Source organism: Mus caroli, chromosome 12 (assembly GCF_900094665.2).
Source record: "Mus caroli chromosome 12, CAROLI_EIJ_v1.1, whole genome shotgun sequence".
In the NCBI taxonomy this organism is placed as follows: Eukaryota; Metazoa; Chordata; class Mammalia; order Rodentia; family Muridae; genus Mus; species Mus caroli.
Genome location: NC_034581.1, coordinates 37,837,944 through 37,864,276, shown reverse-complemented (window position 1 = coordinate 37,864,276; position 26,333 = coordinate 37,837,944). Strand labels below are relative to the sequence as shown.

General features: G+C 37.6%; 1 protein-coding gene across 4 annotated transcripts in view; it reads right to left on the bottom strand.

Moving 5' to 3' along the window:
* Immp2l (inner mitochondrial membrane peptidase subunit 2) overlaps positions 1 to 26,333 on the bottom strand; it is an 879,462-nt gene that overhangs the window by 303,177 nt on the left and 549,952 nt on the right. For all 4 annotated transcript variants that reach the window (XM_021179757.1, XM_029484785.1, XM_029484783.1 and 1 more), the window contains exon 5: positions 10,991 to 11,056. In XM_021179757.1, the coding sequence (XP_021035416.1) occupies positions 10,991 to 11,056 (66 nt within the window). The remainder of the gene's footprint in view (positions 1 to 10,990; positions 11,057 to 26,333) is intronic.

Sequence of the window (26,333 nt, the reverse complement as noted above, 5' to 3'; positions counted from 1 at the left end):
TTAGGGTTTTACTGTTATCACAAATACCATAACCAAGAGAAGTCTTATAAAAGGACAACATTTAATTGGACTGGCTTACAGGTTCAGAGGTTCAATCCATCATCATCAAAGTGGGAGCAGGGCAGCATCTAGGCAGGCATGATGAAGGCAGAGCTGAGAGTTCCAGGCAGCTATGGTGAAGGTCTTAAAGCCCACACCCAGAATGACACACCTACTCCAACAAGGCCACAGCTACTCCAACAGGGCCACACCTTCTAATAGTGTCACTCCCTGGGCCGAGCATACACAAACCATCACACTCACATGGATATCCACCCATATGGATAAACTTTGGGTACTTCATGCCAAGTACAATATGCTCATTTCAGAAACAGAAACATGAATATTGCATGACTACACTTATATGAGTTATCTAAAATTGATAAACCCGTAGAAGCAGAGAATAGGATGGTGATTACCTGGAACTGGTGGAAGGGAGAAATGAGCTGCTAATTGAACACTATAAAATTCCAGCTATTCAAGATGAATATACCCAGACATTACTATATGCAAACTGAACAACTTAAAAAGGGAGATCACACAAAAATAGTCTCACTATAATAAGATATCAATTTGTGTATAATTTTTCAAAACTGTACTAGGTTCCCAACATATGTAGCAGGTATATATTAACATTGTAGCACATGAATTATTTCAATCGTAATGGCAAAATCATTAATATTCTAAAATGGGCAAGCAAGGAAGGTGTTCTACTAAGCTTTGGAAAAGCCAAATAGAAAGTCAGTTCATGATAATTGTGTTGACAGCATGTTCAAATTAACAAGAGATGGGTACATTATCTTATTTGGTTTTCAGATCAGTCCTCAAAATGGACATATAAGTAAGAGATAAACAAGCCAGACTGGTAAAGAGCTGCCGAGGTTGTATGCTTTGTAAAGCAAACAGCTGGTATGACCTCTTGGCATCCTAACTTCGTATGTAATCCTCATTTGCCTTTCACTGTGTGGGGTCACTTAAAAGTTCCTATTAACAAAAAAATATAACTGTAAAAATTTAAAAGTATTCATTATTAATGCAATCAATATCTTGAATGGGTATCTGTTCCCTGAACTGAATCTTCCCTCTGAACATTTCAAAGGAGGAACAGCAGTCAATATAAACTCAAATAAGATAAACAGGAGTTGCCCAGGTCAGAAGTGCTGTCAGTTCCTTAGCTATTATTCAGGCTGAAATATTTTTCTTAAGTTCTGTTTCAAGAATGTATTTTAAAAGGCATTCTTTTGAGCATCCTACAGTGATAATTATACTTATATGTCTTTTCAAAATATTTGACAGCTTACATTACTGTGGGTAGAAGAAAAATAAAAATCAATATTTAGTTCAAAGGAGTGTACAAAAAGTTAGTAGTCTCTATTTCAAGGCAGTATTTCTATTTGACTTGGAGTTCACATCTTTAGAAAGGCCTATTACTAAGAAAACGCAATTGGATCAACAGTAAAAAGAGCTCAAATGTTAACTGTCTCTGGGTGTGATATGCTTGCTGCTACGGAACATCCTCTTCACAGAACGTTTCACATGGTATATGAGAGGATGAGGGGTAACACCCCAAAACCAATCTGAGAGAAGTAAAAGGGATGCCCAAGAAGAGCACCAAAAGTCAGAAACGTATCACTCTGTCTTAAACTGAATCAATGAGCTGTGAGTGAGGCCCTTCCCCATCACCTCATCTCAGGCTCCTCATTGGACAGCTGTTTTGTAATTAAGTTAACCAGTACACTTCCTTGCTGAAACCTCTTTCTCAGACACATCATCTCATGGATAGCCTAAAAAGGACAAGATGCCTGTAATGCAAAACTGAGCACAATGGGAACAATGTCAAGTCTGAGGAGGCTGTTCAATATTCATTTTACTTTTGTTTCCCCTAATTTTCTGTGAGTACTTATCTAGGTTGTATATCACTGTCACACAATAATATATCTATAGATATTTTATGTATGTTATTACTAGGATCATTATTTAGTAAATAACTACAAAATTTGTTATGTGAGATACACTAGTATTACAACAACACAGATGTGTCAGTGCAAAATACACATAGAAAATATGTCCTTTGGAGCACAAGGTCCCCAATGAAGGAGCCAGAGAAATACCCAGGGAGCTGAAGGGGACTGAAGTCATAGAAGGAACATCAATATGAACTAACCAGTACCCCCAGAGCTCCTTGGAACTATACCACCAATCAAAGAAAACACATGGTAGAACTTGCGGCTCTAGCTATATATGTAGCAGAGGATGGACTATTCTGTCATCAATGGGAGGAAAGGCCCTTGGTCCTATGAAGGCTCTATGCCCCGGTATAGGGGAATGCCAGGACCAGGAATGGGAGGGGGTGGGTTGGGGAGCAGGGAGAGGGGAGAGGGGATAGGGGATTTTCTGAGGGGAAGCTAGGAAAGGGGATAAATTTGAAATGTAAATAAAGAAAATATCTAATAAACAAAAGAAAATATGTCCTTAAAATCTCAAATGTGTCTGTAAAATATTTAAAACATAAAAGAAGCTAAAGTAAAACTACCTCCCTCAAACTTTCAAGCTCCTTCTATGAGATGTAGATTAAAAAGATAACAGATATATGTCTAGAACCATGCTTAAGGATAAGGGGAAAAGAGGAGTATCTCTTTTAGTCTCTTGCATTCCAGGAGCATCTGCACGCTCTGTAACAAGCATGCAATACTTTGCAATTAAGTTGGAAACTGAGATCTTTATCTCCTTCTATTTCCACCAGTTTTGATCAACATAGCCCAGCTCCTCAGGCCCACCAGATGCCCACACACACATCACACCCCCTACACACACACACACACACACCCATCAAACCCCCTACACACACACACACACACATCACACCCCTTACCCACACACACACATCACACCCTCTACACACACACACACATCACACCCCCTACACACACACTCCACCCCCTACACACACACACACACACATCACACCCCCTACCCACACACACACATGACACCCACTACACATACACACACACACACACACACATCACACCCCCTACCCACATACACACATCACACCCCCTACACACACACACACACACCACACCCCCTACACAGTCTCCAGATGCTTCAGCACACCTCCACCATAACAATTCTCTTGTTAGACTGCATCTCTTCTGCTGCCATTGTTAGCTCGCTATAAAAGTTACAAAGGGTAAGAATTACCTATGACATTTAGTAATTTCTAACAATGAAACTCAATGACATCTGAAAAACAATAAATACAAGGCTCTCATTGAAAAAAACAATTAAATTACAACTACAGCCACAATCTGGCACATAAAAAAACACATACTATGTCCTGGGCTTTGTGATAGTCATGTTATAGCAATTATTTCACTATTTTTTAAGAAGGTTCTATGGAATGTATGAAATGATCATGTCAAGTTTACGATGAGGAGAATTAGTTTTATAGAACTAGGTAATTTGTCAAGGTAACATAATAAGAGGCATTTCTGGAATTTAAATCAAGACAGTTGGAATCCATCCTGTATGCCCACAGCCTCTCTGTCACGCTGAATGAATTAACGGGCAGCATTGTAGAAATGAATAAAAAGGAAGAGTGTTTAACTAGGAAAGAACTTTGCTTAAGACACAGGAGGCATCAGAATACAAAACATTTTAGGGAAAGCACTGGGAAGGGAGGTAGAGCACCATCATGGTGATTGGCACCACCATTAGACCAGGGGGCGAATAAATCTAAATGGTATATGGACTGTCAGCAAGGGTCACACCCTCTTAGGCCAAGCTTCAGATATGGTTGCTATATGCTTCGAATAATCATTATATGGCTAAATTGATTATAGGAATAATTTTTAGATAAAAATGAATGGCATTATAAAAATCCCTTTTCTTGGTCTCTTTCTCTCTGTCTCTCTCATGATGAGAAAAAAGTGTCAATTGCTAAAACATATATTTGTATATTCTTTACTGGAAATCTCATTTTTATGCACTGACTCAACAGTATCAATATAAACAATCTCCTGCCTATAATTCTACAAGGCCAAAGGTTGTGTGTAAACTTTTGATTCTTTGGTAAGAAAGGAAGAAAGGAAAAAAGGAAGAAAGACTTCTATACTGCTGTAATAATTTCTACACTAGGTTAATAAAAGCTCAAGAAATATAAGTATTCAACTTCTTATCCATTAAATAGTATTACTGGTCAGAGCCTAGTATTAATTTAGAATGTAAAATGTCATTCTTATTACAGAATAATTCATGGATCAATGTCAATCAGGCTAAGACTTTGGAGTTTTCTGAAAACCCTTCTGCTCAGGTTACCAGTGACTAAGGACAGGGTATAAATATCCACTGAGCTTTCAGCAACCACCACCCTGATACCATTGAGAATAATAAATCTATTAGCTTTTGTATCTATTGTATGCTCCAAAATATTTCATCCACCAGTCTTTATCAGAATCCTAAATGTAAGCTTCTTTTAATATATTCCTCCTTTTGGGACCAAAAGCATCCCTAATTCACAGCTTACAGAAAAATACTAAAACCAAAATATATTCTTCATGGATAGACAGACAGACACATCAGGGTTCTATTATTCTGAGCTGGTACGCCAACCACAAAGATATTTAAAACACATCATGTAATTTTACTGAGGAAAAAAATCAATCATTTCTATTCTCTTATAATGCTAAACCATTTGCTGGAATACAGTGTGACTCAACAATCTGTGATAGGCTACACTGATTTCCATATCTTTATCGGTCCATTTTATCAACGGCTTTAAAATGTTTAATTTCTAGTGATTCCGTGGATTTTTATTTCGCTAATACCAGATTTATTTTTAATAAATGAGGATGTTTTGATGTTTCTAATATCGTCTTTTGACTTGGAAAGCAATTATCATGTAAATGTTTTTTTTTTAGTAACAACAACAACAACAAGAAAGACCCATGATTGCCTGCCTCCAACTGCACTGCAATGCCAATTCGGTTTTCACATAGTCTGGCACTGGACTGTCCAACAGGAAGTGACTATGGTATGGGCAGGACTCAGACCCCTTCATCTTGCTCCTTCCTGAAGCCTAGAAGTTACTCTGCTTCTGGGGACACTCTTTAGGATACATCTAAACAGGGAAGATCAACAACAGAAAATTAAATTCTATGAAGTGGCTGATAAAGGAGATTATACGTCACTCATTAGGCTTATGTTCGATACAGTCTGTCTTGTCGATTGTGGATTACGATGATGATCCTAATGCATAACTAATACTAATCTCTTTCTCTCTCCAGAGGGTTACGGTTTAGGTGATAAATTATATGGTTATCCTGGCCATGGGGACTAAGAGAATGCTTACTTCATTGTCATAGCTAACTACATGAAAGAACCGCAGATTCTAAAATAGGGGGCATGTTACAAGGCCTCACTGCTGATTGGCTAGGAAAGATCTGCGAAATAGACACACAGCACACAGCTGTCCCTACATGCAGAGTTGATGCTTCAGACATTTGAATTGTGGCTGACTTGTGTCAATGTGCTCTAATTCAGTAGGAGAATTTTTCTTTAGTGTATGCTTTTCTAAAACAGTGTTTCTGTGTGAGTCATAAAAAAAATTAATATGAAAAAGCAAATAGCTATGGTGGAACTAATAAGTATGTCAAAATGTTAATTTCATTAGCTTCTCACTGTTACTGTCATAGATAAGCATACATAGTGGGGTCAATACTATGAAACTAAGAACTTGACTGACTAAGAGCTTCTGAGAGTCAAAAAAGAAAAAAAAAGTCACCTTGTGATTTTAACCAATGTTGACATTAAGATACAATATCCAGGCCCCTCAAAGTCTCCTCATTTCCAATCTTAGGTATTGGCTGAACTCGCTGAACAAAAACTTCTAACTCCATATTTTACTTTGTCAATATAAATCATAATCAGTGGATTATAAATAATGTGACTGCTTTTATCTGGGTCACTGGAAATAAATCAAAGTAGTCATCACGCATGCCATAAACAAAGGCCCTTAACTATTCTCATGCGAAGCTTGACTGCGCTTCAAGAGAGAATAATCTGAGTAGTTTTCAGAGTCACACTGTTGGTGGCTAATCTTTTTTCAGAGTAAACAGAAATCCTTTAAAAATACCTGGCTGGGTATCTATGAAAATAAAACTGAAGTCCTTGCCTGGACCCACAAAGCTCTGGAAACCTCTAAAAGGTTTATCTCTGAAAATATCTCAACTTTCTTTTTTGTGTGTGCTGGCTTCTTGCAAGACCTTGAACTCTCACCTAATTTGTATCCTTCTCAGGTTTGCATTGGTGAGTTCTTTGGTTTGATTATCTTTCATTTGTCCATGATGATTCACTGTCTCCTTTTAATTTCCAAACCTTAGAGAAGTTTGCAGTGGATCCCTTACCTAAAATTCACCTCCTTTTACTAACACCTCTCAGTGTTCTTATCTTACCAGCGTATGTTCATGCATGTATATATAGACTCGCTCTCCATCCCCAACAACAGGCATGTATGCAATGAAGGTTAAATATTTCTTTTGTTCACTATGTCTCTCTAGTACCCATGTCAATGACAATTAAGTCAATGGAATTAAGGTTCACCAAAAGCATCCAATCTTTTACAATGATGCCATTTACAAAATTCATGCTTAAGAAACATGCATATCAGTTATTTCACATCACAAACTCAAAAATCATGTTTTCAGAATATAATTCTCTGTTGAGCTGCATTGTTCATATGGCCCACAGGACAGAAGGTGGACATACCTGTTCATGAACTGGTTAAATAACCAGATCATCCAACATTAATTTCAAAGGTTATATTGAAGTGTGTCTAAGCTTTTGAATTTAAGGTCTACTTTATCTGACATTTAAATAAATGTCCTGTGCTGTCTCTGACTCTTTTGCCTACTACTGGGACCCTCCTCCTACTGGGTGGCCTAATCCACCCTTGATGTGGTGGTATGTGCCTGGTCTTATTTGTAGCTTGTTATGCCATGTTTGGTTTATGTCACTGGAAGGCCTGCTCATTTCTGAGGGAGGGAGTGGATCTAGAGGAGAAGGGAAGTGGGGATAGAGACTTGGAGAAGGGAAGGAAAGAAACACTGCAGTCAAGATGTAATATATAGGAGAAGAATTTATATAAAAAATGCAATAAAAAGTGAATGCCTTCTGAGAAGTTAATTCTCAGTAGTATTGAAAAAAATATTTAAAAACTTTCTGTATAGTTTTGGGGACTAATTAATTTTGATGTTTGGTGGTTTGAATATTCTTGGTCCATGGTAAATGGCCATACAAGGAGGTATGGCTTTGTTGGAATAGATGCGGCTTTGTTGGAGGAAGTATATCACTGTGTAGGTAGCCTTTGGGGTCTCCTAGTACTCCAGCTCCACTCAGTATAGAAGAGAGCCTCCTCCTGGCTGCCTGCAGAAGATGATCTCTTTCTTCTGCCTGTGGATCAAGATGCAGAATCCTTGGCTACTCCAGCACCAAGTCTGCCTGCATGCTGACATGTTTCCTTCCATGATAGACAATGGACGGCAATTTTTAAACTGTAAGCCAGTCCCAACTAAATGTTCTTTTTTCTAAGAGTTGCCTTGGTCATAGTATCTCTTCATAGCAATGAAACTCTAACTAGGACACTATGTGATTTATTTATATTTATATCTTTTAAAATAAAGAAATTAAAGCTTTCTGGGAGGGGAGCTAAAAATAAAAATAAAAATAACCACAATTCCGTACTTTTATAACTAATGTTTCCATTTTAGTCTATTTAGTCTGCAAAGATAAGTAGTATTTGTGAGCAAGGATGTTCTTCATAGCCTCTACAATTCAATAAAGCGAAGCTATTTCTGTAATTAAAAACAAAACGTTAAAAAGTTAATCTTCCTTAGGGAGTAGAGTCAAAGCCACTACTAAAGAGAACAGATTACAATGTCATTGAACTGAGACTTGAAAAGGTAGTGCTAAGCTAAGTGACTGCTAATTGCAATGATCTGTCCTGGGATCCGTCTCAGTATCTGTCATTCCGCCCAACAAAACCCTTACAGCAGCTTTGTTTTAACTACAGGGTGCTTGCCAGGTCACTTGTCCTCTCTACCTGTGATGCTACACCAGAAAGGCCATCTACCCCAAACTCAGCTGATCAGTTGGTTGAGCAGCAGTCCATCTAATCCATACCCCATAGCTCTGTCCCCTAGAGAGCATACTGAGATTTCCATCACATCAGTGAGACATGAGGCACATCAAAAGAAGGCAGCAGAAAGTAATGGGACAAAAGTCAACTGAGAAAAATGGAGGCAATAGACAGAGCAATATGGATACAGGGTACAACGGACAGAATGAAACTAGAAGTCATAGTGTTAGTCTCTTGCTATTCTTCAGGGAGCTGATAATTGGGAACTGTTCCCCTTATTTTATGAGGTATCTCCTCAGCAGGAACTTTAAAAAATACATTTTAGTACATTTTGTACATTTATAAATGGAGGAAAGTTAGCTAATAGAACACTACCTAGATAGAATACTAGGTTAAGCCTTTAACAGTGAACTTGACCTCTGAAAAGTTCGTGCCTCCAGGCTGTCCTCCGATTCTCTCTAGTTTTAAGTTAAAAATAGTCCTGAAACTCATGGTATGTATACTAAAACCTAAAGGGGTTTGCTTGTTTATACTCTTTAGAAAATATCAAATTCTTCCCACAAAAGCAAATTCTGGAAAGTCACATTTGGTTTTAGTCTGCCTCCTAGGAAATTCAGTAGTATCCAAGGGAAAACAGGACTGAAAGGGCATGCCACACACCAGAGCCCTGGCTTGTCACAAGGGAGGGCACTGCTAGGCTAATGACCCCTGTGACTTAGAGGAGCAACTTCCTATAAACATTTTCAGATATGTAATTGCCAGAAAGGGATCACAAACAGACACAAGGAAGTTCATCAGGAAATGTTTTATTATCTCATTGTCTGGCCTTTTAACACCTATCAAGGCTGTTAGAAACCATTGTAGGTGTGTATTCTCTCACTAGTTTAATGTCTAAGAAGCTGAGATAACCAGGTGCTAAGGTTTGAAAAGAATAAAAAAGAAAGAAAAAGTAAGAAATGGGTTCTTCCCCACTTAAAGTCATAAAGCAGTAAAGAATGGTTGTTTTTCTAATTAACAAAAGGGTGTTTGAGAAAGACTTTAAATTGGAATGAAATCTTGGCTCTGAGTCCTTCCTCCTGACTGCTCCATGATTGAGGTCTACAAACGGGGATGATAACGGGTGTCTGTTTGCAATATTTCTTCTGCATGGGCTTCAACCATATCCAGGAAGAAGGTGACTCCTACCCTGGTTAATCAACCTGCCTCGGCTCTGCCTCTGCAGTGTGAACCCAGTGTACACTTACTGAGCGAGGAGAGCAAAACGTCATGTCTGCCCAGAGATCTACTGTAGAGTTTAATCTTGTGCAGACATCTCTAATGTCACATTGCTGACTGGCCAACTGGTAATTCACAATGAGAAACAGCAAAGTTCCTTTTCAATTGTAATTTTAAAAAAATCCTGGTTCATTAACTGTCTTAATTTTATTTTATTACATGAATAACATGTGTATTTTGATGAGTGTTTTAGTTTTGTAAGAATAGTTTTATTGACATGTAGTTCTTATAGTATATAATCAACTGCATTAAAATGTACAACTCCATTTTTACATATCTAACTGTACAACTGTCAGCATGGTACCCTTTAGGATATTTCTATACCTCTTACAAACAAGCAAATAACCCTGTTCCCATTAAGAGTCCTTCTATTCCCCTCTTCCATTCCTGTGGGAATCACTAACCTGTTTTTGATTTTGTGCATTTCCCTATTCTGGTCATGTTTTTAAATAAAATCACAGTATTTTTCAGTGGTAAATGAGTCAGGCAACATTTTAAGTGGTTTTGTAAATGTTTCTAATTCTTGGCTGGTGTAGAGAGAATAGCTGGGTTGCGGTGACTGCTTTTTTTTATGCAGTCTATCACAATATCACACCTCTGGAAAATTCCATCCTGCATGAACAATAGCAAAACAGTAAAATAAAACAAAACAAAAAGACAAATGGCATCCTTTGGTTATGAATAAAGTAGTTTTACTCTCACAGAACTGCAAAGGGGATCTTGGGTGATCCTGCCAACATCTTTACACTGCTGATCTCAATTCTGCTCTAAAACTGACAGGGGCTCTTTCCATTTCATTTGTTTTGTTTATATAATCATTAACACAAGTGTTTTTAGGATGGAGTTTTGGGTGGAGACAGAATCAGAAGACTTCTTGAATACAATTTTCAAGGCATTTGACTACTATATTGTGTACACCTGGGTACACCTCACTTCAAGCAGGCAATCAGAATGAGATGCATCATGCACGAATGGCTTTCTTGCTCATTCTCAAATATTGTTTATATCAGCAAGCACGATAAATAAGACTTTACTATCTGTTACTCAAATTCTTGATTGTTTCAGTGCTGTGTGCAGTTTCAACACTCACTGTGAACCTGGAAATGTGTGTTTCAGCTGCTAGCCAGCTTGTCCTGATCTCTATGGTTAAAAAGGAGTCCTGTGAGTTTGTGTTGGGGATTCTGAATTAATAAAATGTTCTTGAAAATTTCTAAAATAGATATTGATGTCATAATATTAAAATAATTGTGCTAGCATTAATACCTGAAAGCAGTAATTTAATGGTCAGAGTATGTGGTTAATCTTGGTTTAATTAATAATTTTCATAGGTTTTGTTCTTAAGGACAATGGTGTGCTCAGTGACCTCAGGTACACCTTCCATCCTGAAACAGTTACTGATGCTCACTAAAGCAAAGCCTAAGGGAAGGGTGCCCAAAGTTCTAGATCGCCAGGCATATTTTACTTTAATTTCAAATAAGCATTCAAAAGTAAGTTTAAAATCTATATTTTTAAGTTAAGAACAGTAGTCTGGGCACCTACCTTACAATATCTCCTTCAAGAGCGATCACTCTCTTAATGATTTTCTGTTCTGGGTTTTTAGGAGACCTAGGATAAAAAAAATATTATACACTCAGCTATGTTTCTGTTATTTAAAGAAAAGAAAGATAAATTGTTTAAGAAAATCAGCTGTGGTTAAATCACTACAGAATTCTTAACACTCATGGCATGGCAAGAATCCTATTTGTGTTTCAAGTGACCTAAGATACTGGTGAGAAAATTATGTCCCATAGCAAAACTTAAAACTGAAAAACACAGAGGGAAGACGGGTAAAGCTGATATAGTCTGGCAATCCCGGTCCATAGAGATGGACAAGACAATAGCAGGATCCCTCTACCCACAGCAAGTTCCAGGCAAGCCTGGGTTACATGATACCCTATACACAGTAGAACAGAAAACAAGGGGATCAACAGCTTAGATATTAAGGGGTAAAAATTATTAGTATGTTGTTATTAAAGAAAAGTACTTGTAAGAATAGAATTTATATGTAAGGAAGGAAACAGACATTTCTTTAATTGATAAATGTTAGCAGTTATATCATTTTAAAATTCAAAGAGGATCTTCCAGAAAGCAATGACGCTAGAAGTTTTTTTTTTTTTTTTAAGAAGCGAAGGAAATAGAGAATCCCGTTAAATCATTTTGAAGTTCAGCAATTTGATGATTATAGAATTCAGAGAGATAAACAAGTGCCCCTGATAGTTAAAAGAAATTGACAGATTTTGATATATAATGTCAAAAAGGCATTTTGTATTTTAATCTCATTTGTGATGGGAAATTTTGATTCAAAGATACACTACTTAAATAAATCCCCACCTCTCCTGAAACATACATCCCAATGGATACTTTCCCACATTAGGCTAGGATTGATCTTTGAGGTCAAGAGAGTATGGGAAAGGAGTGATATGGGTATATCACTTTTGGGATTTGGTTGTAAATGTGTATTTCTCATACCTGGAGTTTCTCTATTCTTCCTTTGTAGGAAGCCATAACTGCTCTGAACCATCCCTATAGTGACAGTTACATGGGGAAGGACTCAGACTGCTCAAGTCACAGCACTGAGCTCAGAAGCATGTCCTTCAACCCAGCCAACATGGGGGAAGCTGCAGCTCTGAGCAACAGCTGAACTGCACTTCTAGAGCAGCCCTGCACCAATTTCCCCACCCAGGCTGCACCATCAATGTCTGTTGACTTAAGCTGTTAGGCATTGTACCAATTTGTTTGGGGCATCTTAATATGAACAATTTCCTGCTGATACCATCTTAAAACTCTGATTTACTGGACTTGTTTCAAGAAACAGATCGTATATCCTATAAATGATTATTTGATTTGTGTTTGAAAATCAACAAGATACAAAATATTTTCATGTCAATTCACATTTTGAATTAAAAGGCTTTTTCCAAAGAAATGTAAAAGTATAAAAACAAAAATAATTAGAAAACCTGAGTGTGTTCTGAACTAAAGGAGTTATAATACAATTAATATCCTAGAATTTATCTTACAGAGAAAATAAAATTATGTAAATAGCCGCAATTACTTCACATAATTATGAATATTCTTTATTCTGGATTCTGGAAGAAAAACTGTATTAGAGTTTTGACTGGCCTCTTTCAACAAATTGCGTAAGTTTAGAGTCATTAACAGCTATTCCTAAATCTACCTTGAGGGGTTGTGGTACCTTTAACCTAAAGAAACTGGATTCTCTGACCAGGCAATTTAAGACTACTTAGGAAATGTTTTTTTAAGCAATTTCATTTCATTCTTATCAGACTTCCTCTTATCCTGCTGCAGTTTCCCTAAAGAAGCCCCTCTTCCCTCCCTACCTCCATTCCCTTGGGACTCCATCTCTCTCTCTCTCTCTCTCTCTCTCTCTCTCTCTCTCTCTCTCTCTCTTAATTGGATATTTTATTTATTTATTTTTCAAACGGTATCCCCTTTCCTGGTTTCCCCTCTGGAAACCTTCTATGCCATCCTGCCTCTCCCTGATTCTATGAGGGTGCTCACTGACCCACCCACCCACTCCCACTTGACATTCATCTACACTGGGGCATCTAGCCTTCACAGGACCAAGGGCCTTTCCTTCCACTGATGCCCTACAGGGACATCCTCTGCTACCTATGCAGCTAGAGCCATGGGTTCTCCATGTGTACTCTTTTGGTTGGTGGTTTAATCCCTAGGAGCTCTTGGGGGTCTGGTTGGCCGATATTTTTGTACTTGCTATGGGTTGCAAACCCCTTCAGCAACTTCAGTCCTTTCTCTAACTCCTCCATTGGAGACCCTGTGCTCAGTCCAATGGTTGGGTGTGAGCATCTGACTCTGTATTTGTTAGGTTGTGGCAGAGCCTCTCAGGAGACAGCTATATCAGGCTCCTGTCAGTACGCACTTCTTGGTATTCAAAATAGTGTCTGGGTTTGGTGACTGTATATGGGATTAATCCCCAGGTGGGGCACTCTCTGGATGGCCTTTCCTTCAGTCTGCTACACACTGTCTCCATATTTCCTCCTGTGAGTATTGTCTTCCCCCCTCTAAGAAAAAGTGAAGCATCCACACTTTGCTCTTCCTTCTTCTTGAGCTTCATGTGGTCTGTGAATTGTATCTTGGGTATTCCAAGCTTTTGTGTTAATATCCACTTATCATTGAGTGCATGTCATGTGTGTTCTTTTGTGACTGGGTTGCCTCACTCAGGATATTTCTTTCTTTTTTAAATTTGATATTTTATTTATTTACATTTCAAATGTTATCTTATTTCCCCATTTCCCCTCTGCAAACCCCTATCCCAAGCCTCCTTACACTGCTTCTCTGAGGGTGCTCCCCACCCACCCACTCCAGCCTCCCAGCCCTGGCATTCCCCTACACTGGGGTATCAGGCCTTCATAGGACCAAGGGCCTCCCCTCCCATTGTTGCCAGATAAGGCCCCTTCAGCTCCCTCAGTCCTTCCTGTAACTACTGCTCTGGGGTCCCTGTGCTCAGTGCAATGGTTGGCTGCAAGCATCCAACTCTGAATTTTGTCAGGCTCTGGCAGAGCCTCTCAGGAGACAGCTGTATCAGGCTCCTGTCAGCAAGCACTTCTTGGTGTCCACGACAATGTCTGGGTTTCATATCTGCATGTGAGATGGATCCCCAGGTGGGACAGAATGGATGGCCTTTCCTTCAGTCTCTGCTCCACTCTTTTCCCCTGTATTTCCTTTAGACAGGAGGAATTTTGGGTTAAAATTTTGAAGATGAGTGGGTGCCCCCATCCCTCAACTGGGAGCCATGTGTAACCTCTGGATATGGTCTCAACATGTTCTCCCTCCCCTTTGTGGGGTATTTCAGCTAATCTCATCCCCATGGGGTCCTGGGAGGCTCTTGATTTCCTGGCATCTGGGACTTTCTGGTTGTTACCCATAGTTCCCTATCCCCCATTGCTACACACCTCTGTTCAATTTCTTGAATCTCTATACATCTCCTCCATCTCCTCCCATACCTGATTCTTCCCTCTTCCCCTCCCCTCTTCTGTTCCTCACAAGTCCATCCCACTCTCTACTTCCCTTGATTGTTCTGTTCCCCCTTCTAAGTAGAACTGAAACATCCATTCTTTGGTCTTCATTCCTCTTGAGCTTCATGTGATCCCTGAGTTGTATCGTGGGTATTCCACACTATTTGCCCAATATTTACTTAGCAGAAAGAACATACCATGTGTGATCTTTTATGACTGAGCTACCTCAAACAGGATGATATTTTCTAGATCCATCCATTTGCCTGCAAATTTCATGAAGTCACTGTTTTTAATAGCTGAGTAGTATTCCATTGTGTAAATGAACCGCATTTTCTGTATCCATTCCTCTGTTGAGGGACATCTGGGTTCTTTCCAGCTTCTGGCTATTATAAATATGGCTACTATGAACATAGTGCAGCATGTGTCCTTATTACATGTTGGAGCATCTTCTGGATATATGCCCAGAATGGTATAGCTGGATCTTCAGGTAGCATTATGTTCAGTTTTCTGGGAAACCACCAGATTGATTTCCAGAGTGGTTGTACCAGCTGCAATCCCACCAGCAATGGAGGACTGTCCCTCTTTCTCTACATCCTTGACAACATCTGCTGTCACCTGAGTTTTTGATCTTAGCATTCTGACTAGTGTGAGGTAGGATCTCAGGGTTGTTTTGATTTGCATTTCCCTGATGACTAAGGAACATTTCTTTAGGTGATTCTTGGCCATTCGATATTCCTCAGTTGAAAATTCTCAGTTTAGCTCTGTATTCTCTGTTTGCCCATTTTTTAATAGGATAATTTGTTTCTCTGGAGTCTAACTTCTTGAGTTCTTTATACCTATTTGATATTAGGCCACTATTGAACATAGGATTGGTAAAGATCTCTTCCCAATCTGTTTGTTGCTGTTTTGTCCTATTGACAGTCTCCTTTGCCTTCCAAGCTTTGAGATTTTATGAGGTCCCATTTATCTATTCTTGATCTTAGAGCTTAAGGAAATTTTCCCCTGTGCCCATGTGTTTGAGGCTTTTCCTCACTTTCTCTTCTATTAGTTTTAGTGTATCTGGTGTTATGTGGAGGTCCTTGATCCACTTGTACTTTAGCTTCTTACAAGAAAATAAGGATGGATCGACTTACATTCTTCTACATGCTGACCATCAGTTGAACCAGTACAATTTGTTGAAAATGCTCTTTTTTTTTCACTGGATGGTTTTAGCTCCTTTGTCAAAGATCAAGTGACCATAGGTGTGTGAGTTTATTTTTGGGTCTTCAATTCTATTCCATTGATCTACTTGCCTTTCTTTGTACCAATACCATGCAGTTTTTACTACTATTGTTCTGTAATACAGATTGAAGTCAGACCTTCAAAGAAGACCTAATATCATTACTTTTCAAACTATTCCACAAAATAGAAACAGAATGAACACTACCCAATTTGTTCTATGAAGCCACACACCTAAACCACACAAAAACTCAACAAAGAAAGAGAACTTAAGAATAATTTCCCTTATGAATATTGATGCAAAAATACTCAATAAAATTCTCACAAGCTGAATCCAAGAACACATCAAAATGATTATGCTTCATGATCAGTAGGCTTCATCCCAGGGATTAGGAGATGGTTCAATATACGGAAATCCATCAATGTAATCCACTATATAAACAAACTCAAAGGAAAAAAAAAACTTCATGATCATTTTACTAGATGCTGAGAAAGCATTTGACAAAATTCAATACCCCTTCATGGCAAAAGTCTTGTAAAGATCAGGAATTCAAGGCCCATAACTAAACATAATAAAAGCAATATATATAGCAAACCAGTAGCCAACATCAAACTAAATGGAAAGAAACTTGTAGCAATCCCACTAAATTCAGGGACTAGACAAGGCTGCTCACTCTCTCCCTACCTGTTCAGTATAGTACTCAACGTCCTAGCCAGAGCAATTAATTAGACAACAAAAGGAGGTCAAATGGATAAAAATTGGAAAGGAAGAAACCAAAATATCACTATTTGCAGATGATATGATAGATATCATCTCAAGGAGGAATGATGGAAAATGATACTCCAATCCAAAAAGCAAGCCAGTGTAGCTATCTGACAAAATAAATTTCAAGCTAAAATTAATCAGAAGAGATTAATACTCATTAAAGGAAATATTCGGGCTAGAGAGATGGTTAAGAGCTCTGAAGGTCCTGAGTTCAAATCCAAGCAACTACATGGTGGCTCACAACCATCTGTGGTAAGATCTGATGCCCTCTTCTGGGGTGTTTGAAGACAACTACAGTGTACTTACATATAATAAATAAATAAATCTTTTTTTTTAATAAAAGAAAATGTTCAGCTAGAAGATGTTATAATTGTAAACATTCATTCCCCCAAACACAGAGAGAAACTTCTGTTCCTCGTTCCACGTTCACTAAGGAAACTTAACAGCAAAAATCTCAATTAAACGTGTGACTTAGAAATCAGAAAATATTGCTGTTATTATCTGGACTAATTTCATTAGTATCTAATTACAGAAAGAAAATAATGCATATTTGTTTTTACTGTCAAGGATCTAAGACAGAAAGCATAGAGTTGTATTATTATTATTATTATTATTATTTTGGTTTTTTGAGACAGGGTTTCTCTGTATAGCCCTGGCTGTACTGGAACTCACTTTGTAGACCAGGCTGGCCTCGAACTCAGAAATCGGCCTGCCTCTGCCTCCCAAATTCTGGGATTAAGGGTGTGTGCCACCAAGCCCAGCTTTTATTAAAACTTTTAATGACCAGGTTTTTGGGTTATTAGAAATGACTTAAGGAAATAGCAAAATTTTCTCACAATATGATGTTACCTAAGAAGGAGTGTTCAAATACAGAATAAAACCAGAATTACATAATTTCCAACCTCAATTGAACTAGAACTGAAACTAATGAAGTAATATAAAAAGAACCTCTATTTATTTAAGAAAAATTGTGCCAACAATTTCTAGGTTTCTGGGATGCTTAAGAGGTATTCTACATTTTATATAATTTGTATTTAAGATCATGATGCAAAATAGAATATATAGTCAGCTATCTATATAATTAAACTCTTATGAATTACTACTTTAAACATACCTATAAATTTTAATGTAATATTAAACTCATGAATTTGATCAAGTAAATCAAAGTGAAACAGGCTATTACTAACATTAATTCCATTACTGCTTAAAATCTATACCTATATTTTAATCATTAGGCTGTGGAATGCATTACTTTGATGTAAGTAGAGGTGGTAAGAGAGTTATTACATATTTGCATCATAAAAGTTATTAAAGTTCTCTTTGTCTTAATTTTCTTGGCCTGTCTCCTAGACAATATAAGAAATAACAAATGAAAGATTGGCCCTTATTTCAGAAATGCAATGCATGCTGACCAATAAGTACTCAAATTTGCATTTAAATTTGTAATTTTAATATTTTTACACTATGCAATATTTTATAGTTTTAACTTCTGGGACCTAAGTTATAAACCTTCCATCATATGCTCATGATTTAAGCACACATAAGGTCTGAATGAAAAGGGTAACATTTTTCCTTTACTTTGCAGGTCTCTGTGTTTGTCTCTGGTGTGACATAGTAAAGAACAAACAAGGTCTAGCACAGCCATGACAGGATGCTCCTTTAGCTTCTATAGAATTTCACTTTCTATTGTGATAAAAATATTACCATTTTAATCTGGTGCCAGGGCAAATGTGAGGAAATATGCTTGGTCACAAAATTATCTGTAATTGATTTAAGCTCTTTCATGTCCCTCTGGCTGGATCACTGGGAAATGCGTGTTTTATAGAAAACTAAGCATTGAGTACATGTCCTTTTCAGTTCCTGGCCCTATTGTATCCTGATGCCACAAAGATACCTTTATCCTGGAACTGGGCATATCTATTCTTTGATTTGTGTTGAAATTATAAAAACACATCTTAGTGAATTGGGTAGATTATAAAAGTGTGGTTCCAGATTGGCCAAGATTATTACAGAATTAGCCTTTGGGTTAGAGATCACCAAGGGGCTGTGGAGCAGCACACACCTTCAATCCCACTGCTTGGGAGGCAGCAGCAAGGAGATCTCTGGGAGTTCATGGTCAGATTTATCTATCTAGTGAATTTTATGACATTCAGAGCTATATTGAGATCTTGTCTTTAAAAGGGGGTGGATGGGGGAGAAAAAAAAGGAATGAAGGAAGGAAGGAAAGAAGGAAGGAAGGAGTTAAATAAATAAGTCACATTTGCCATAGTCAACTACATATCTGAGCCCTTAAAACACCATGTACAATACTGGTTTTTATTATACACATGTCGGAGTGAAGTCTCACAGATGTTTTACCATCATTGTTTGTTGTGGTGGTTGGGATCCAATTCAGAGTCTTGTATATGTGAGACATTTGCTTTGCCATTCAGCAACACTTCAACTGCAGATTTCTAAATCTTGATTCATCTTTCCTACTTTTAATCTTACCCAATTCTGCAGCCAAGTTGTCTCCTTGGTTACTGCAGCATGGCACTCATCCCCTGCAAAGGTTCAGCCTGCAGAGAAGAGGCCATGTGTGCTGTTGCTTTTCTGCCTCATCTGTGGGTAAGATGTTGTCTGTGGGAATCACTGCTGAGTGGGCTCTAGTTATCACAAAGGGAAGACCAGAACAGGTCATAAGCCAAGAGCCACACAGCTAAATATGAATTGTAGAAAGGCTTTGGTTTTGCCATTGAACTTTTAAAAATAAAAAGTGAGATAGACAAGCACACTGGAGACTTTACATAAAAATTTTAATGTCTTCTTCCTCTTCAACTTATCAAGATAGCCAGACTCTGAGCCCTTCTTGCATGAAAAATTCCAGTGGACCTGAGAAGTCTATACTGCAAATTTGCCAGAGTCCCATAAGCCTGACCCACAAATGTTCAGTGGCTAAGGTTGAGTTTGGAGGATTTTTTTTACAAATCCTAGCTTGACTTCTGACTGTGACATCATATAACCACAGTAGAACATGTATAAAGGCTCCAGTGTGAGGATGTATTCTAGAATAACTTCAAATAGGAGCTGAATACAGAGAGCCTAAAATTATTGTTACAGCACACTTCTTTTAGACTTAGGTAGCTAGACAGATAGTCTGTTCTTTTTCAAATTTTCCATCAAAAGGACTTGCCATGTGTCAGTGCAATAAAAGGGAAAGCAAAACATCTTAAAGGTTTACTTAGTTTACTTTTACTCCATACTTAGCTAATGATACATACAAACTAAATAGTAAGAGTACTCATATTGAAAATCCATTTAGTTTTACCATCTGACATATCAGCATCGAATTCTACATTCTTGTTTCAATCTCGGTTGGGTGCACTTTCTGAGCTCATATGCACATGTTCATGTGCAAGCAAGCATGCACACACCCACACACACATATGCACACATGCACTTTAAAAGATTCACAGGTTATACTTAATATATTTGTGTTAATTAGTAAACTCTCAACTTTGTACTCAAAACAGCATTTAATCTCCTTTGTCCCTTGTGTCAGCATTTAAGCTACTTTTTCGTCTTTGTGTCACTTGAGTGCTATGAAAAAAAAAAAGAGAGAGAGAAATTGCAGACTTATCCTCTACTCTGAGTGAATTCATAACCCAAAAGGGTAGAACACCTTATTTCAGATGTTCATCGCTACTATACATGTTCAGTCCCTACTGGCACCATAATACATTAGGAAACGCATCAGGTAAAGGGCTGCAGCATTTACAAAGGGACATGCATATGGTAACGATCCATGCTAGTGTTCCAAACATGGCTTCTGTGTTTATGTTCTAGAAGGGGAAGGGGTGGCCCCGTGAAAAGCATCATGGACAGCAAAAAGAGTGTGTCATATGGACAGAAAACCTTAGTGAGAATTAGAGATCTAAGAAATGGGGCATATGACCTCTCATTTTATGGGGTGTAGGAAAATGGAAGGGCCAAATCATCTATTTTGGTCATTCTCACTAAGCATGACCAATCTGAATCAAGCTGGAGTAAAATCACAAAAGTTTACAGAGTAGGGGAGAAATTCCACCAAGGTTCTTAGCAACAGGAGCAATTTTGTGTTTCAGATCTTAATCAAGTAAATATATAATAATAGCAATGATGAAGTAATACAAGTATGTATTATGACTTATAAATGTTCTTGGTATGATGTGAAATATTTTACTTTTACCAACCATAATTAGGATAAATTTAGTAAGCAAATAGTGACAACTGTTCATATTAGTAAGCCATCCTTGGTTATATAAACTCAATTAATGTGTATTATCACTTATTATCATTTAATTATAAAGTGCTGCACTAGTTTATAGTTGGCCAGTTTTGATTCTTAAGAACAAATATCTTCATATCTCTACAAATATCTAAGGGATTTAGCAAAATAATAACAATGAGATCATCCCCACTGGTGTTTATTATCTGAAACGTTTTAAAGCATAGGACAGTATAATGTTCAGATATTAAATACAGTTACAGCCATGTCAACATCTAGACTGAGTTGTATGAACATGAATACATATATCATGTGCATGATACGCGCTTTATTCTACTGCACAGTATGAAATTATATTTGAAGAAATGGACTTCAACCCATACAGAAACATCTGCTGAAGAAAATGAAATTCCTTGGTTGACTTATTTTGTAAGTCTGTTGCTTTTATTCACTAAATATGCTTTTAGTAGAGCATATATGTGGAAATGAAGAATTCTCAAATGAAAAACCAACTGTACTAGACTCTCAAAATAGAGACCTTCTCGCTACTGTCATACTCCTAAAGCTGGCCTTGCACTTGGAGTTGTTCTTTTTTCTTCTAGTCAGGCAAGCCTTTAGGCCTCTATCTGCTCTTTAATTGACTATACCTTGGCAATACAACATCATTTACAACAATTTATGGGAAAAAGTAATTGTCTTTGAAGGAGTAAACCATCAGTCTAGCTAATACTTCAATTAAACTATTTGACTTTTAGATTCAGATTGGAAAATCCTGCCACACATTTTTGTTAAGCTCTAAGAATGTTCATGCCACAAATTGCCTAGAAAAGCAAGATATTTATGTTTTCAACAGCATTCCACATTCAAACAAAAGTGGCCCAGAAAAGGTAGATCAATTAAAGGATGAAGCAGACTCTAGTTTGTAAGAGCTAACTCAGCACCTTTAGGCTGACATATATGCAAAATGTTAGATCTACGGTGGAAATGTTCCTACGATGGGGGCCAGCAAGGCACTATTTGCTCTTATGCCAGTGTTCTATGGTAGTAATATGAAATACCACAGTCAAGGAAGCCCATGATAAAGTCAGGAGAGCAAGAGAAAAGTTAGATCAGACCTTTTTACTCAAAGCGAGCATTTGATCTTCACCTACCTCTTCAATTATGTTTATTTTCTATTCAGTCATATATCTGTAAAAAGATCCAGAAGTTTTAGCTTTATGAATGTAAAGAAAACAATGCGTTCATGATAAACAAAGTGTTTGAAGAATGACTAATTGTGCTCAGCAAGTGCTTGAAATGGACAGAGGCTTGTCCTTGGGTCCATCACAACTGTGCACTACATTCAAAACTACATGGTCATTGCTCTTCTGTATAACTTTCTGTGGTCACAGGAAATGGGAAATGTGTTCTGATGATCCACCCTTTACCGTTATACCCATGAATGTGATTATCAAATGAAGTTATTCAATGTTAGGTGTAGAAAGCAAATGACAGATAAGAATGGGGGACATTTCAATGATTGCCAGTCAAGACTGAAAGACAGGCTAGTGTGCCACCACAGATGCCAAGAAAGATTGCTGGCTGGGGATAAGATCCCTGTCCTCATGCTAGCTTGATATAAATTCAATGGAGCTTAGAGTTTGTGTTGACAAGATGATGAACCATAAGCAAGCTGTCATAGTTACAGTTCTATTGCTGTGATGAAACACCATGACCAAGACAATATTTAATTGAGGGCATGCTTACAGTTTTAGAGGGTTAGTCCATCATCTTCATGGTGTGGAGCATGTCAGTATGTGAGAAGAAATGGTGCTGAAGAAGTAGCTGAGATCTGATATCTATCTATCTATATCTATCCATATATATATATATATATATATATATATATATATAGAGAGAGAGAGAGAGAGAGAGACAGACAGACAGACAGACAGACAGACAGACAGACAGAGACAGAAACAGAGAGACAGAGACAGAGAAACAGAGAGACAGAAACAGAGGTCAGACAGACAGACAGACATAGGTAGAGATAGACAGAGATAGAGAAATAGAGATATACAGAGACAGACTAGGTTTAGAGGGGGCTTTTCAACTTCAGAGCCCACTTCCAGTGATATATCCCCTCCCATCAAGCCACACCACCTCTCCTTTCCAAACAGTTCCATTAACTGTGGATCAAGCACTCAAACATACACGAGCCTCTGGAGGCCATTATTCAAACCACCATACAGGCTTCATACGACTTAAACTGCCTTATAAGTCTTTTAACTTTTTTCTGAGTTAAGAAGAATAAGAATTTTGCTTTCATCAGGAAACAAACTCAATAGTGATAAACTAAAATAATAAAATGTTGCATATTTTATTTTTATGATATTATAATTTATACCCATCCCATTTTATTTTTTCAAGTGTTTATTTATGGATTAATATGCTTTCAAACTACCTTTGTCATGTGTATTAGTAATGTTTCAACTGTGCTACTGGATACAAATTTTTCTAAAATTGCATTAGGTATATATGTGAGAAGACATGGGGCTGCACAATCACTGGTTCTAATCTCTCGAAATATTCACTCTCAGGGAGACTGCAGACTGTAGATATTAGAATTTAAGTATAATATAAGATATTCTTGCTCATTTTCATTCTAAACCTGTTGAACTTATTTATTTTTAAAATATAGTACTACAGTTTTGCAGACAAAAATCTCAGTTAGAGTCCAATAACTACACACAATTTGCTACCTAGAAAATGCCAACTTTATGCCCCCAATGTCAAACTGAATAGCATGAGCAGTTGGATTGAGAAAAAAATGCATAGGGTTTGGAATTTCACAAACTCACTTGCAACTAGTCATCTCTGAGAATAGGATTATCATTTACTTGCTCTGCATGACAGCCATATATCTAGCTCTGGCTGCTAACTTATCAGACACATACAGTGATTCATCTTCTGCTCTTGCTACAGTAAGTGGATGGTATGATAATATACCTATTGATACTTTAAGCTAAATAATTCTAAGAATTGTGCTTAGAAAAGTCATATTCTTTAACAGAAAATTAAAAGGGGAACCTATTCTTAGTTACAAACTATTGAATGGCAGTTATCCTGGAGACAGAAATGGGCAGACACTGGTGAATGGGGCAAACAGTTTCATTAATATGAAAGTTCTAGAAATACCTTCTTTGGCATAGCAACAAGAGTAAATATATAGAGTAGACAGGAACAATTATGAAATATGCTTAGGTGAGTCTTGTGTAAAAAAAAAATCAAGTACATTGGGACTGCCATTTGTTAAAGGATTTTTTTCTCCCATTCTTTAACATTACGGGTACTTATTTTCTGTCATTTATAAAATCACATTCCATATGTTTGATTATCTTCTTCAAGGTGAACATACAGTGTTGCCACTTTGAGTGGTTCCTTACAGAATGCTGTTCTGATACTGGGGTGTAAGACACTGATTAATGTGTGAGGGCTTGCCTGCCATCCTGAGCACTGGCCTTCTAATTCTGTACACACAGAGCATGGGCTCTAATCTTGCAGCTGCCAAGTTGAAGCTCTTGCGTGGTGCACCTTACAAACTCAGAAGCCACACTACAGCCCAAACATGCCCAACAATAGTGTTTTCTCTGCAAAGGAGGAGCAGTAGGGGATTATTAAGTAGAATGGAAGTAAACCCTCTATTCCATGTGCAGATGATAGTTACACCGACCTGACTTTCACAGCTGAAGCTTACTGAATCCCAGACATACAGACTCTTCTAACGCACAACTTTTAGAATGGAGCAAACCAAGGCAAAATAGAATGAAGGGAAAGAATTTCCAACTGGTTTTACTTGTCTGCGAATTAAATATAGAAAGGAGGCTTTGATGTAAATAAGAGAGATCCTCAGAAACAAACGCTCACCTACTACCGTTTCTTCATCAGAATGGTTAAAACTTAGGAGTTGCAATTTGCTGAAACACGGGAGCTTTTCCAAGGGACAAAGCACAAACATCAGTGGTTAAGAGCACTGTCCAGTATAAAATACATTTGCAGACGTGTAATCTCCAGTAGAGTGAGTTTCTAGGCAATTGTGCCACGTTTTGGGGATGACCACATGGACAGATGTTTTGATTTATGTAAGATTATTAAACTCCATTTAAAACCTGAAAATGCCACTTTATTCCCTGAAATGCAATGACTGTCTGGGGAAGACATCATGAAGTCGAATAAATGTTTCTCACAAAAAAATCTTTGATTTAGCTGCATTTTAAAACCTAGAGGCTCAAAGCCTTCCTGGTGCTTACTGTTTGTCTCCCACCCTTTATCGGCTCTTTCTCACAGCTACCATCTGTCTGCTTTGCTTTTTCCAGCGCAGTGCTCATCCCTCCAGGCTGTTCACTGGCACTGAGATCCCTCCTTCCAATTCCTTACAGCACAATGAGAGACACGCATGGTCCAGGTTGTTCCAATTCTTCTCAGAGATTTTCTTCATCTTCACAACACTACACATTTCAGATAGGTATCCCTTGCTATCATTATCTGTCAGGTAATATGTAAGTGGGATTTTTGTCTTCTATTTTAAACAAAATTATTTTAAGATAGAGTGTTATACTATAGAGTGTTAAGCTATACATGGGTATATAACTTTTAGAACTTCTTTTACAATTAAAATTCCCTAAGGCCTGATAGTGCCGGGCTATAATGACTCAAACACAATATTTAAACTAGTCTATGAAGAAGCAGCAGCCAATGTGTGTGTTTCTGTGGGAAACAGTATATTCCATTATCATTAACTTTTAATACATAGAAAGCTATCTACTTTTCTTCATGCTGATCTGCTCATATATTCAATATCTTACTGTAGAATAATTAATTCTTTTCAACAAGTATATAACATGATTTACTAAAAAAAACCACAAACATAAAATTCAAAGTTATAACTATAGAACCCATGAGAAGATCAAAGATAAAGTGACCATACTTAAAATTTTATACTATCTTTTATACCTTTCTAAGTTAAAACCTTATTTTAATTAGTTCCCAACAATCCAATCTAATCACTTTCAAGTCAAAGACTCAGCTGTTTACAATGCAGACAGTATCATTGTTGTGGCTGTGTGGACTTGACCTCCTGCCTGTTAACAAAGAGACTCGATTAATTATTTGCTGTTTTGAATGGCTATTTCATTTCACCTCCACCTTTGTTAAGTGTTAAAAGGCTCAATTGCTTTATCACCTTAACCTTAGCTTTGGAAAATGCACGTAGAATTTCTCTACCGCCAACTAGTAAACTACCTTGATCCAGAAAGCTAATTTTTGAGACCATAGCTCCTAGATGTCTTCTGCTTGAGTCAGCTTAAGAGAGTGAGTGACCTAGACTCACACCAACTTTTTTTTTCTTTTTTTTTAATATTTTTTTATTACGTATTTTCCTCAATTACATTTCCAATGCTATCCCAAAAGTCCCCCATGCCCTCTCCTGCTTCCCTACCCACCCATTCTCATTTTTTTTGTCCCTGGCATTCCCCTGTACTGGGGCATATAAAGTTTGCGTGTCCAATGGGCCTCTCTTTCCAGTGATGCTGTTCTTAAGAGGAGGTCAGGGTGAGAACAACCTGAAGACAGCTTATGAGA